General features: G+C 42.3%; 1 protein-coding gene across 6 annotated transcripts in view; it reads left to right on the forward strand.

The window, feature by feature from the left end:
• Nucleotides 1–14182, forward strand: part of FRMD3 (FERM domain containing 3) — a 341588-nt gene that overhangs the window by 207428 nt on the left and 119978 nt on the right. For all 6 annotated transcript variants that reach the window (XM_070375423.1, XM_070375420.1, XM_005903053.3 and 3 more), the window contains exon 4: nt 8784–8862. In XM_070375423.1, the coding sequence (XP_070231524.1) occupies nt 8784–8862 (79 nt within the window). The remainder of the gene's footprint in view (nt 1–8783; nt 8863–14182) is intronic.

Here is a 14182-nt window from a genome sequence, read left to right on the forward strand (position 1 = left end):
TGAAATTCTCAGGTCACTGCACCCTAGTCCCAGGCAGCAAAGTTCCTCTTTAGAAGAACTGCCAAATCTCTCTTCATCTGGGCACCTATTTCATGAGTATTTCATCCCCACTCCTTCCTGAAAAATGACAGTCCCCCTCTCACCCTTTGAACCAAGATATATGACTTAGGTCAAGTTAAAGGAGTCTACCACATCCACATGGGTTTCTTCTTCAACTTCTAGGGTGATAGTAACTCCTCTGGGTTGAGTGTGAAGGTCTCAGGCAGTCTGCTGGGCACTCTACCCTATGAACTTGTGTCATCCTCATCATGGTCTCTGTTAACAGGACCCCTGGGCCAGACCCAACCTGCTATCTGGTTTTGTATGGCCATAGGCTGGGTGTAGGTTTCATATTTTTAAATGGTCAGAAGGAAAGAATGTTATTTTGTGACATGAAAAGTGTATTAAATTCAGATTTCAGTGTTTTATTAAAACACATCATGCCATTTGTTTTTATCATGTCTGTGGTCGCTTCCACCCTTCAACAACTGATGGAAGTAGTTGAGATAGCTGCTCTGATGCCTGCAAAGTGAAAAATATTTACTCTCTTATCCTTTATAGAGAAATTTCACAGATCTTTACTTTAGGTGGTTGGTTGCATTCTTATCCCCATTTTGCAGATGAGGAAATGAAAGTTGAGAGTTTTAAGTTTATAGCAATTTGTTCAAATGGTGAACTTGAGATTAGGCATGTTGAATATCAAAGTCCCTGATGGAGCTTCTCCTGTACAGCATAGGCGGTCAGAGAATTCCAAGGACATGTATTTGTGAGGCAGCTGCTCAGCACTCCAGTGTCCCCTAAAAGAGTGCTTAGAGGGTGACTTCATTTTCTCCATGCGCGTGTGGGTGTGTGGATATGCCTGTACCTGTGTGTGTGTGTGATTGAAACATAAGAGAGAGCTATAACAGGAGGAAGATGAGTTAAAGAAACGTTGTTTTTAATCTCTGCTTTGGAAGTAGAGGAGGTGCAATACCAGTAACATCTTGGAGGCTGCTGCTTGTCATTTCAGTCAAAGAGGGATGGAGGGATTATCTGTGCCATTGATGATGATAGTAACAGTTGTCGCTTAATGGTAATAATCATTTCCAACTAGAAGAGAGCAGTTGTTAAGAGAGCAGTTCTCTGTGGCTGGTTCATTTTATCATACCCCAAGAGTTACAGTTCATTATGAGTAATGCTTTGCCCTTTTGGTGTGCAGCATCTTTTTCCACATGCACAGAAAGAACGTGTGCTCCCGAGCTATTTCATCACCGAACGTGGCTCATCAGGGTCCCTTTGCACCGCTGCCCAATGGGGAGGTGGGGGGTGGCCCTCAGCTCTCAAGCTAAAGCCCGTGAAAGGACCTGGGAGGGACTTTTGGTTAGAAATAAAAAGGTGTCAGTTGTGCTGAACAGGCCAAGGACCCCTGATGCCTGCTTGAGGTCCTTTGGAAAGTAAGCCTCTTTCTTACTTGCAGTGCTAGGAGTCCTTCCTGCAACACCAAACCCTTTGTAGTGGTTTTTCCAGAGTCTGAAAGTCTGAAAAATTGATCACACTTTTTTTTTTAATTTAATTTTATTTTTAAACTTTACAATATTGTATTGGTTTTGCCAAATATTGAAATGAATCCGCCACAGGTATACATGTGTTCCCCATCCTGAACCCTCCTCCCTCCTCCCTCCCCATACCATCCCTCTGGGTCGTCCCAGTGTACCAGCCCCAAGCATCCAGTATAGGATCACACTTCTTTTATCAAGAGTCCCAGAGGGAGGCATGAGAGATATATTCTAGGTATAAGTACTGTCCTGACAAATGCCTGCTGGAGCCATGGGCGCTATGCTTATCTGCTGTTGAAAGGAGTTGGCGGTGCGGGGGGGTGGGGGGGGTACTGGTTCATAGCTGTCAACCAAAATGTGCATGAGAAGGATCATGAGTTTATATGTATGTTCCCAAAGTTATGTTTTTCTATTGTTCTTTATAATGATTGGAGGAAGACCACTGTATTTTAAGAAAAATTGTTGAGGGATGTTTGACCAGCCAAAAAAAAAAGTTTCACCTATTTGTTTTTATAAGATTTGAGGATGGTTACTGGTTAAAAATCCCTGGAGATGGGAATGGCAGCCCACTCCAGTATTCTTGCCTGGAGAATCCCATGGACAGAGGAGTCCGGCAGGCTATACTCCATAGGATCACACAGAGTCGAACGTGACTGAAGCGACGTAATGTGTTTGCATGCTGATTAAAAATAGAAAGTCCTTTTTTTTAATTTCCATTTTCACTGAGGAGGCTGCTCACCTAATCGTTTCTTATCCCTATCCCCATTTCTGGGCAAGATCTCAAAGTGGAGATGAGGAAGTCTGTCTCTGCTTTATAAATGGCTGTTCCTCTCCCCATGTTCTCACTGTTAACAAACCACCCAAATGACAATACCCTGGGATCTGCTGATGCAAAAAAGGGGGCCCTGAGCTTCCCTGCGGTAGCACTTGGCTTCCCCAGCCTTTATCTGGCAGGTAACAAAGGGCTGTGCCAGAGGAGCCCTGCTGTTCTTGGGGCAATTACTTGCTCCTGGCATTTTAAAGTGGATTTTTACATTTTTCCCAACTCTGCTCCTCAGTGATGTTCTCATTTTTAGCACTTACATGGCTGAGTAAATGCTTTTCAGCTGTTGACTTAAGTGCAACTCAGTCTTCTTCTCTTCCCTCCCATATCCAGCCTTCCTTTTCCTTCTGTTCTTCTGTTAGGAGTGCTTACCTAAATGTGAACTTTTGTTTGTTGGCATGTTGTGCCAAGTGCATGTACCAAGAACCTATTAGATCTGTCCAAACACCTCTGGGGAGGTTGACGTGCCCCCCGGTGCTGTTCCCTCTTCCAAAGCAGGAAACAGAGGTGTTAAGTGTTTTGCTTAAGATCACTGAAGTCTCTTTTGAGGTTTGAGCGCTCCTGGTGGGCTTGGGTTTCCCGTCATCCTGGGTGCTTCTATCACTGATGCCAGAGCCTTAGTACCACAGTAGAAGTGAACGAGGGTGTTGTCCCCTACAGGGTGCCCCATCTAGTAATGCCACATAGTGGCTCTTCTTGATGACACTGTCAGAGAAGGGCCCCGAGCAGAGCATAGGCGTTACTGCCTACATGTTACCTCTGTGTTGGGTATTTCTTGCTCTATAGATAGCTCCTTCATCAGACATGTCCAATTCCACTTCTGAACCAAATGTTTGGGCAGATAAGTGTCATCTTTTGCCCTATTCCTCTTTCTCTGTAGCTTAAGAATAAGGCATGGAAGCTGGAATAGCAGAGAAACTGAGCTGCTAGACGAAGGGAGTGGGCTTATCTCCACAAGAGGATTTTGACCTTAGACTAGTCCCAGGGAGCACATGCCAGCTGTCAGCTGGAGCCTGGAAAAGCTCCTTTTCCAGCATTTATGCAGCTGGTGGGGTGTCTGCCAGTGCTCCAAAGCTGAGCTTTCGACCCTAAACCACTGCCAACACATTTGGGTTTAATGCTTTAAAATTTTACATAATTGTATTTCTCCCCTTGTTTAATTTTCTAGAAGGTAATAAAGAGAATTGCACTTAGTTTGGTGGATTTGCTTGTGTGGAGATGGGAAAAGGTAACAGGGATGGGGATGGTCTTCCCTCTCCCCTTAAATTCATTATTCTTCTCCATAGCAGTTATGAGCTTCAAATGTCCTACATATTTCATGTATTTATTTTCATTTTATATCTGTTTATCCCACTAGAATGTGTCTTCCATGAAGATAGAATTTTTTGTTTATATCTAAACCTGTGCCTGATACCTAGGAGGTACTCATTTTTTTTGTTGATTTTAATTAATCCCCCCACTAGAAGTAGCTATTGTAAGCAACTCTAGAGTCCCTGAATCTGTTCCAGCTATTGAAGGGCAGAGATTGATTTGTAGGACCTGAGATTTTTCAAAATAGAAATCCTGGAAATTGCTGTAGTGACTCAGACTGTGGACCTTCTAGACCAGTGTTCTAGCGGGATAAATGTGATAGCAGCACTTGGCTGTTTGCCTTAACATCTGCCTCAGAGGTTGGGCACCATCATTCATTAATTCATCTAGACAGGGAGAGAACTAATCCTTTATCAGTAAGCAACTCTGAGGCTGGAAAGCTGAATAAGACATAAGGGTCCAAACCCTCATAAATCTTGTCATCAACATTTTAGGGGGAAATTATTTGTCTTTTCAGCTTCTTCCAGCCCTGTGAGGGGCATTCCTTAGTTTTACCTCTTGCTGTATAATATAATTTTGCATCCACAACCTTCAGTGTGTTCTTTAAGGAGAAGCCTGCTACTACCTGTGGTTCATTATGTCAAGATCATGCACTCTTTTAACCTATAGGAAAAATTTTTTTTTTCTTTTGTTGGCAACACAGGGCCAATGATGCTGGATCAATATGAGACCACCATATATGATGGTAGAAAAAAACGGGTAGAAAATTTCAGACTTGAAAAGTGCTGCCTCTAGGCTTCCCTGGTGGTTTAATGGTAAAGAATCCACCTGCCAATGCAAGAGACACAGGTTCTATCCCTGATCTGGGAAGATCCCGTATGCTATAAAGCACAACTAAGCCTGTGCACCACAACTATTGAGCCTGTGCTCTAGAGCCCAGGAGTGCAACTACTAAAGCCTAAGCACCCTAGAGCCTGTGCTCTGCAGCAAGAGAAGCCTCTGCAATGAGAAGCTAGCACCACAACTAGTGAGTAGCCCCTGCTCTCCATAACTAGAGAAAAGCCTGTAGACCCAACCCGGTCAAAAATTAAATACATAGAAACCAGAAGGGAAAGAGACACGTGTACCCCAATGTTCATCGCAGCACTGTTTATAATAGCCAGGACATGGAAGCAACCTAGATGTCCATCAGCAGATGAATGGATAAGAAAGCTGTGGTACATATACACAATGGAGTATTACTCAGCCATTAAAAAGAATACATTTGAATCAGTTCTAAAGAGGTGGATGAAACTGGAGCCTATTATACAGAGCGAAGTAAGCCAGAAGGAAAAACACCAATACAGTATACTAACACATATATATGGAATTTAGAAAGATGATAACAATAACCCTGTGTACGAGACAGCAAAAGTGACGCTGATGTATGGAACAGTCTTATGGACTCTGTGGGAGAGGGAGAGGGTGGGAAGATTTGGGAGAATGGCATTGAAACATGTAAAATATCATGTATGAAACGAGATGCCAGTCTAGGTTCAATGCACGATACTGGATGCTTGGGGCTGGTGCACTGGGACGACCCAGAGGGAGGGTATGGGGAGGGAGGAGGGAGGAGGGTTCAGGATGGGGAGCACATGTATACCTGTGATGGATTCATTTTGATGTTTGGCAAAACTAATACAATTATGTAAAGTTTAAAAATAAAATAAAATTTAAAAAAAAAAGAAAAAAAATTAAATACATAAAATTACTAAAAAACAAGACAAATGCCACCTCCTGATTTTTCTGCTAGCTGCTTGGCATCCCTTCTCTGATAAGGGATCTAGTGGTGAGCCTACCACTGGAACCTTGTATGAATTTCTTCCATGATCACATCCCAGAAAACGGAGGAGGAGATGGCAGGAGCTTAGTGACTTTTTCCTGTCTGATTTAGCAGCAACATATATGAAAAGAATTACAGCTGTTGGTCTGCTGTAAACTCAGAGTGAATCAGCACTGAGAGGAGGCTGTTGATAGGGAGCAACAGTTATGTTCAAAGTGAAGCCTGTGATGGTCCCCTCACCTGAGCAGCTCTGGCAACTGCTGGGGCTCCAGGCTTGAGGAAGCACAGAGGGGGCAGGAATATATCCAGGGTGAGGGCACTCAAAACTCCCATATGAGGAGCAGTTACAAGCACTGGGGATATTTATTTGTATTAGTTTTTTGGCAGTGTGAGCTTTTTATTGCAGTGTGCCAGCTCCTCTAGCTGTGGCACATGGGCACAGCAGTTGTGGTTGGTGGGCTCTCTGGTTGTGGTGTACAGGCTTAGTTGCCCCGCAGCATGTAGGAATCTTGGTTCCCCGACCAGGGATAGAACTCAAATCCCTTGCATTGGAAAGCAAATTCTTAACTCCGGACCACCAGGCAAGTCCCTCAGGATGTTTATTTTAGAAAAGGCTCAGAAAGACCTTGAGCTGTGTCTTCAAATGATGGAAGGGCTCTCCATGTGGAAGAAGCATTAGATCATTCTGAAGCCTCAGGTCTTGGAACAAGGATGGCTGAAAGGCTTGCCTACAGTCATGGAATTCAAAGATGGCTGCCCGGGGACCACCTCTGAGCCTCACTGTGTGGTCCCTTAGGAGGAGTGCAAATCCCCATTTGTATCCGATGAGCTCAGATAACTATTGAAGCCAGCCTAGGGCATGGCAAGGAAATACGCTGACCAGGTAGAAGAGAAAATGACAGCTCTCATTTGGGTCTACCTTCTGTGAGCCTCCTTTTCTCTATTTGCCTTCAGTCAGCTGATTTTATTCCCCCAAATTGAAATATTGGGAGTCTATATTAAAATATATATATATATTTAACAATATATGAAATAGTTAATGATATATGGAATAAAAACACTTGCATTTAATGATATAACTCACTATTGTATATATCAATAATATATATGGTATACATTACAGAATGCATGTATTGTAATGTTGGAACAACCTGAATAATTAAAAAAGAATAGATGAGTAAATTCTAGTATATCATATGAACTATTGTGCAGTTGTTATAGACAGTGATTTAGATCTGTACCTAATGTCCTAGATGGATGGGCAAGATAGTTGAATGAGATAAGAGAAACATGCATAGTATGATCTTATTTTGTGAGAATAAATTAAAAAATTACTTATGTGTGTAATCATGTGTGAGGATGGCAAAAGTGGAGAAGCATAGAGATGAAGTGGTTGTTAACAGTGGTTGGAGAGTCTGGGGTGGGGTGGGGAGCTGGGGGACAGAAAGGGCAGGAATGGAGACAAAAGTGAAGGAAAGTGAAAGGGGAAGGCTCATCTGTCTGTCTATCAGTATCCATCTGTCTATCTGTCTTTCATCTCTCTATCATCTGTCTGTCTAGCTTCATTGGTTGTGCTTAAACATGTATTAATTTTGAGGACCTTAATAAAAGGAGGAAGAAAGAAAAGAGAAAAAGCCTTTTTAAAATGCTGTTTTCTTTTTTGTTCTGTTGCTTGTATAACAACTGTCTCAATCTTTCTATTAAGGACACATTTTATCATTAAAAACACTATTAATTTTCATTTTTTAGAGATGATTTAAACAAATTGAAAGAAACCTGGGGAACGTGTGAAGATAAAGTATTTTGAATCAAAACTGAGTTTCTAGATATTGTGAAAGATGAATGACTTAAGAATCCGTTTGTGTTTTTCTTCATTTTTTGCTGTATAAGAGGTGTACATTTTCCCCTTGTGCTCCAGAAAAATGCTCCCTTTCTTAAATGTAGGGAACACACGGTCAGTTAAGAAACAGTTAAGTCAAACAACTCAGTTAAGAAATTTGCTAGTTTCTGGTGGAGAAGTGGAGCGTTGAGTAAAGGGTTCTGACACCTGTGTGTGTGCGTGTGTATTTTTAATCAGTTTTTCTTTCCTGAGATATCCAGCAAGATGCTGCTATGTTTTCCTGGGAATTGGATGCTTTCTTCCAAACTGTTTTAAATAATTATTTTCCAGATTAAATTACCCTCATTATACATTCATTTTTGATGCTGATAGTCCTTTCTACATAAAGAATTTGTCTACATACAGAATAGTCCCAGACGTTATAGAATTGACTGGTGATTTAACCCCTGCTTATTATGAAAGAAGATTTGAGACAGAAGAGAGTGCTATTTCATAGTCACATTTGGATGTAGACTCAGAGATGATCTCAAGCACCATAATGATTCAGAGACAAATAATAATGTCAGGTCCATAGAAATAATACTACTAATCATCATACTTCTTTGATTTTAAGATGCTCATTTTGTATATGAACTGAAATCTAAATGTATCTTACTATACTTGTGTGCATTTATTAGGTTAATATTGCAAGTCAACAGGGGTCTTATAATTAAAGGTATCAGAAATCCTATAGAATCCCCTTGGGAGCTTATTGAGTTCTGGATGTTTTAATGCAATTAGTACATTCCAGAATCAACAAACCTCAACCAGAATTTCAGTCTACATATAACCATCTTGATTCAGACAAAGCAAGAAGTTATAAAAGTGTTTCTTTTCATGCAAGTGACTGCCTCATTGATAGATAACACTAAAATAATACTAAAATTATACAGAGTAGAATCTGTACATGGCAGACTGCATTTTAAGAATCTTGATTTTAGTTCAAAGGCACTATCACTTTGGGAAAACTAGTCATATGTGGTGACATTTTTCCATCTCACAGGCTAAAAAAATATTTCACTAGGTCAAAATCCTGAGTGGTACTTAGGAACAATGTATGTGTCAGAAGAGAGTGGAAAGAATTGGAAGAGAAAATGTTATTTGAAGCTGTGGCCTGGAGAGAAGGAAGGAGCCGTGACATGGAAATCTGTACTGACCGACTAGGTTACCTGTATCCTAGTTTGCTTCAGGTGTCTTGTCAAGCATTTCCATTGAGTTTTGTGGTCACTGTTGCTTTGTTTCTTCTTTCAGAAAATCCTCCTCCCACTCCCCCCAGGCTAGAGTGGGGAAGGCTGCATGGCTGACTCGCCTGTGTGTGTTTGAGTTCATGGTCTTTTGCTGCTTTTCTCATGCTTTTTCTTTATGATGTTTCAGCTCATCCACCATACACCATGTGCTTTAGAGTGAAATTCTACCCACATGAACCCTTGAAGATTAAAGAAGAGCTCACCAGGTATTTTGTTTGTTTGTTTGTGTGTTTAACGTGCCCCTTGAGCCAAAGCCAGGGCCGCTGAGTCTTCCTTCTAGAGCAGAGCATCTCCACCAAGCAGACGCCTCAGCTCAGTATTTGGCTTGGCATTGTTTCTCTTGCACTTAATTGTCTTGGGATTTTTCAAACCGTTGTCATTAGGAGTGTAATTAACTGTGCAAAAAAGCAGTGGGGATAAGGAGGAGCTGCTCCCTGAAAACATCTGACAGTGGGTTGCTAAAAATAAACAGAAGATGACTGTCTTTAGGATATGGGCAAATTCATAGCTAGTGCAGCCCCTGGGACTTATCCTGGGGATCTAAGATTTTCTGGAAGGGAAAAGATCCCTTGACAGAATGGAATGTTTGTCATCCCACATTCCACTTGCTAAACGACCAACCGTGGAGCCAGCTACCCTCTCCTTGTAGAGTGTTCTCAGCCCAGCTATTTGCATTTTCTAGTTCTTGGGCCTCCCCCCACTTCTTGTCTCCTTCTGCCGCGGCCACGCGCAAATAGTCTACTTTCTGGAGGTTCCACAAGCAGCCTTGGCAGTGCCACTGAGCAGGGTCCCAGGAGGGCCTACTCGGTGTATAAAGAAGAGCCCATGCTCTTAGTGCTTAGTTCTTAATGAGGCTTTGATTTGATGCTTAGTTCTTAATGAGGCTTTAATTTGATGACTGCAAAAAGTCTTTGCATCTAGTCTTCTCTCAGAATAATCTGTGTGGGTCCAAGCACAGAAGAGAAGCAAAGGCAGTTGGCTCTGATCATTGTGTGCAGAGGCACGTGTAGGGTTCTTGGGGGTTGTGCCGTCTTATTATCCATGAGGGGCCAGTCAGGCTCCACCATAGTGGCAAAGGGTGACGTTGGAAGGGAGCCTTTCTCTATTAGTAATTTGTGCATAGCCATTGGTGGAGGTTTGTGCTTAGGGGTGGGGCAGGGTATGCAGGGGAAAGGAGATGATGGACATTGTAAGTGGTGGTTGGCATTTTGCAATCTGGCCTGCCTTTTTTAAAAATTAAGATAAAATTCACATAACAAATTATTTTTTGTTGTTTCAAAGTGTACAATTCAGTGCCATTAAGCACATTCAACATGTTGGGCAACCATCACCATTATCTAGTTCCAGAGCATGTCATCATCCCCCTGACCCCCAGAAAGCTCATACCCATGAGCAGTTACTACTCACTCTCTCATCCCCTGGCCCAGGAAACCACTCATCTGCTTTCTGTCTCTATGGGTTTACCTGTTTTGGACATTTCATGCAAATAGAATCAAATTGTATGTGGCTTCAGCCTGCTTTTGGCTTGAAAATTTAATCATTTATTTGTTAAGTTCTTCCTCAGTTCTGCTATCTGCAAGGGCTGTATGAGCTACTTAAATAAATAGAGAGAGAGACATATTGGAGATATTTGTCCTCCCCTCTGGGTGCTAACAGTGTAATTAGGAAGATCAAATCAAATACTCATGCCAGGCGTTATTGCATCAGGGGGCCAAAATGGCTCACTTTTGTCACTTGTTTGCTTTAAAATCTTTTCTGGAGGATAAAAACTGAGTATGTATCACAATATAAATTAAGGATGTGTTTTTTGTTGTTGACATTGAGAAAAGCCCCTTTTGAAAGTAAAAGGGTACAAAGTTTTAGTCACTAACTCCAGTTAAATCCCTCTCAGTTAAATTTGCTAGCATTTTCCTACTTTTGTCTGAATAGCTAAGGTATTAATAGTGGAACATTTTTATGTCTCTGATGGAAATTAAGATAATACTGTGTCCTTGCACAGGTAGAAATGGGCTTTTCTGAGTTAACACTGTCCTTAGAATTTGAAAGGAATCTGCAAACTATGGAATGACTCAGATACTTAGGTTTAAACCCTATCTCGAAAGAGTTTAGTTTTTCTTGTTTGATAAGTTATTTTATCATAAATTAATCTAAAATTTAAGAAGTTAATAAATGAGAAGCTAAGATCACATTTATGACCAGGCTTAGGTGTAAATAAACACTGAGAAAGAAAAGCAGTTTTAAAAGAGCAAAACAACAAGAATACTCAGCAAGAAGGACATTTGAAATCATTTTTTAACCTTTTTATCTCTCCATTTACACAGTCACCTTACAATCTTTTAGATTTCTAGGGCTTTAGGTAAATGCTATATACAATTGAGTGTAATAAAAGCATATTGCTTTAAAATGTTTTGGTAAGAACCATCTTTAAATTCATACTAGATGGAGAAGTGTATCACCAATGGTACATAATAATGTGTGACCCCGATCCTCTTGTGTTTTCATTGCTTAATTCTTTCATGCAGGGAGGGGTGAGACTACATGTAAATGCATTATTATTGTTGTTTTTTGGTGACTGTTACATTAAAAAATGAGTATCTGAACCTGAAGCCATTTGCAAGGCTCAGTGGATTATGTGGAACCCATAATAATCCATGATCATTTCTAGAGTTTGCTAATTTGAGTAAGGACCCAATCTCAGCTGTTGTGAAAGCTGATTTTCTTTCTCAGGAAGCTTTCATCAGACGCAATATCTGAGTTATGGGATCAGAACCCAAACCTCTGATTTATGAGTGAATATTTATTTGAAACCATTTTTCACTGCTAAACTCACCAAAACGTGGAAAGGAATGCTTTTGGTTTAATGTATACATTCAGCATGTAGCAAAGAAACTTGATGGCATTCAGCCTGGCAGTTTAAAATCTTTAAGAAAGATTTCATCATCTCAAGTATTCGTACAACCCTGGTATTCTGAATAGTCAAGGGCCTTGGTCCTCAAAGTCAGGTCACTGAATTAACAGCAACAGCGTCACCTGGGAACTTGGTCTCTGCCCCAGGCCTGGGATGGGGTCCTGCAATCTGTATTTTCATAAGCACTCCAGGTAATTGTTGGAGAGGGAAATGGAAACCCAGTCCAGTGTTCTTGCATGGAGAATCCCATGGACAGAGGAGCTTGGCAAGCTATGGTCCACAGGGTCTCAGAGAGTCAGACACAACTGAAGTGACTTTGCAGGTAATTGTAAAGCAGGTTAAAATTTAAGAACAGCTGTGCTGTGCTGTGCTTAGTGACTCAGTCATGTCCAACTCTTTGCAACCCCATGGACTACAGCCGACCAGGCTCCTCTGTCCATGGGGATTCTCAAGGCAAGAATACTGGAGTGGGTTGCCATGCCCTCCTCCAAGAACCACCACTCCAAGGCAATTGGATTTTCAAAAGCATTAGTTCCCTTAGGTAGATATTAGAGCATACAGTTCAGGGGGGTTGGTATGTTCCCAGAGTTGTGTCACCATCACTGTGATCCCCTTCCACAACATTTTTATCACCCCAGCAGCAAACCGAGTACTCAAGCAGTCCTTCCCGTTCTCCCCTCCCCTCAGCCCCTGGCAGTTATGAAGCTACATTTCTGTGTCTGTAGACTGGTCTATTGTGAAAATGTTATACAAATGGAATCATACAATATGTGGTCCATACACCTTTTACGTCTGACTTTTCACTTAGCTTAATGTTTTCAAGTTTCATCCCTGTTGTAGCAGGAATCAGTAGGTACTTCCTTCCTTTTATGAGTCAATAATATTACATTATACGGATATACCACTTTTCTTTATCCTTTCATAAGTTGATGGGCATTCGGCTTTGCTATGATGAAGAATGCAGCTATGAAAACTCATGTACACGTTTTGGTGAGGAATAAGATTCTGATTTAATTAGGTCTGGGTAGGATCCATGTTGGTATTGTCTAAAAGCTCCCCCGTGTAATTCTGATATGCAGTCAGGATGAGAACCTCTGGTTTAGAACCTTTTTACTCAAGTGTGATCCATACGCCTGCAGCTCAGCATCACCAGGGACCTTATTAGAAATCTGGACTCTTGGGCCTCACCCAGACCTACTGAACCAGAATCCACATTCTAACAGGATCTCTGGGTAATTCACAAGCTCACTAAAGTGTGAAAGGTGTCAGTTTAAGGAGATACTCTGGGTCCTTGACAAAATGGGTCCTTTGACAAAATTCACAGTAACCCAGACAGGAAATTTATTAGGGACTACCTTTATGCCCTGCACACAATTCCATACAAAGCTGGGGACAGAAAGTGTCACTTGAGCCTCCACGGTGTCCCCAGTGCCTAGCACTGTCAGGGCCTAAAGCAGGTGTGAGGTAAAGATTCATCAGATGGAACCACCAGGGAGCCACTGAACCCATCAGTGCATCCCTGAGTCAGGAGATGGTGAGCTCCAGTGCTCTGGGATGGGACTAGGTGGGCTGGCAGCACCTGAATGGTCTGAGCACTTCAGGCAGGCTCTCTAAGTGGGGCTGTGCATGAAGCTGCTTTGTTGTCATTCAGTTGCTCAGTCATGTCTGACTCTTTGCGATGCCATGGACTGCAACACGCCAAACCTCCCTGTCTCTCACCATCTCCCAGAGTTTGCCCAAGTTCGTGTCCATTGTATCATTGATGCCATCCAGCCATCTCATCCTCTGATGCCCTCCTCTCCTTCTGCCCTCAATCTTTCCTAGCATCAGGGACTTTTCCAGCGAGTTGGCTGTTTGCATCAAGTGGCCAAAATCCTGGAGCTTCAGCTTCAGGCTGAGTAAAAGATGAGATTGTTTGAGCTCTGGAGGTAGTGACTGGGACCGATGGGGTGCTGCCCGTACCTGGCCTCAGGAACCTGGAAAGAAGAAAAAGGTTGATCTCTGCGACTTAAACTGTAAAATAAGCAGAAAGAATCTGCAACATCTGTAAAGTTACTTTAGTCAGAGATAAGGACCCTAGGCCTGACCCTTCAATGAAAGAATCAATCCAGCTAAGAAATAGGAGGAGATCTGAAGAGGGCATGATTGGCGTGGGGAACAGAGGAGAGTGTGGCGACATGACCTGAGCTAGGAGTGGCAAGCTGACACCCCGCCCCCCACCCATCCCCAGCTGAATCGAGCCAGGCATATTTTTTTTGTTTGGCGCTACAGTGTCTTCAAAAATAGAGTTTGCTGCAACATTAAAATTCAAAGGATTTTACCTCTCAATGAGTCTCTGCGATGCTGGAGCTGCACGGTGCTGATCCTTCCACGGGAGCCAGCACCTTCTGTCCTCTGCTCCTCGACCCCTCACCCCAGCCCCTGTCACTCAGAATCAGGTTTGTCTGACCTGGAGAAGATGGCAGGAGAGGATACTAAACAGATGACAGCTCTCACTGAGAATAAGCTGGCTTCCTGGCCTTGTAACCACGTCTTTTCGAGGTTGATTGAGTGGGACTAGTCTCTGTAAGACTGAGTGTGTTTCCTGACTCTTCATTCCACCAAGAGCTCGGGCAACC

This window comes from Bos mutus, chromosome 8, assembly GCF_027580195.1.
Source record: "Bos mutus isolate GX-2022 chromosome 8, NWIPB_WYAK_1.1, whole genome shotgun sequence".
Taxonomy (NCBI): Eukaryota; Metazoa; Chordata; class Mammalia; order Artiodactyla; family Bovidae; genus Bos; species Bos mutus.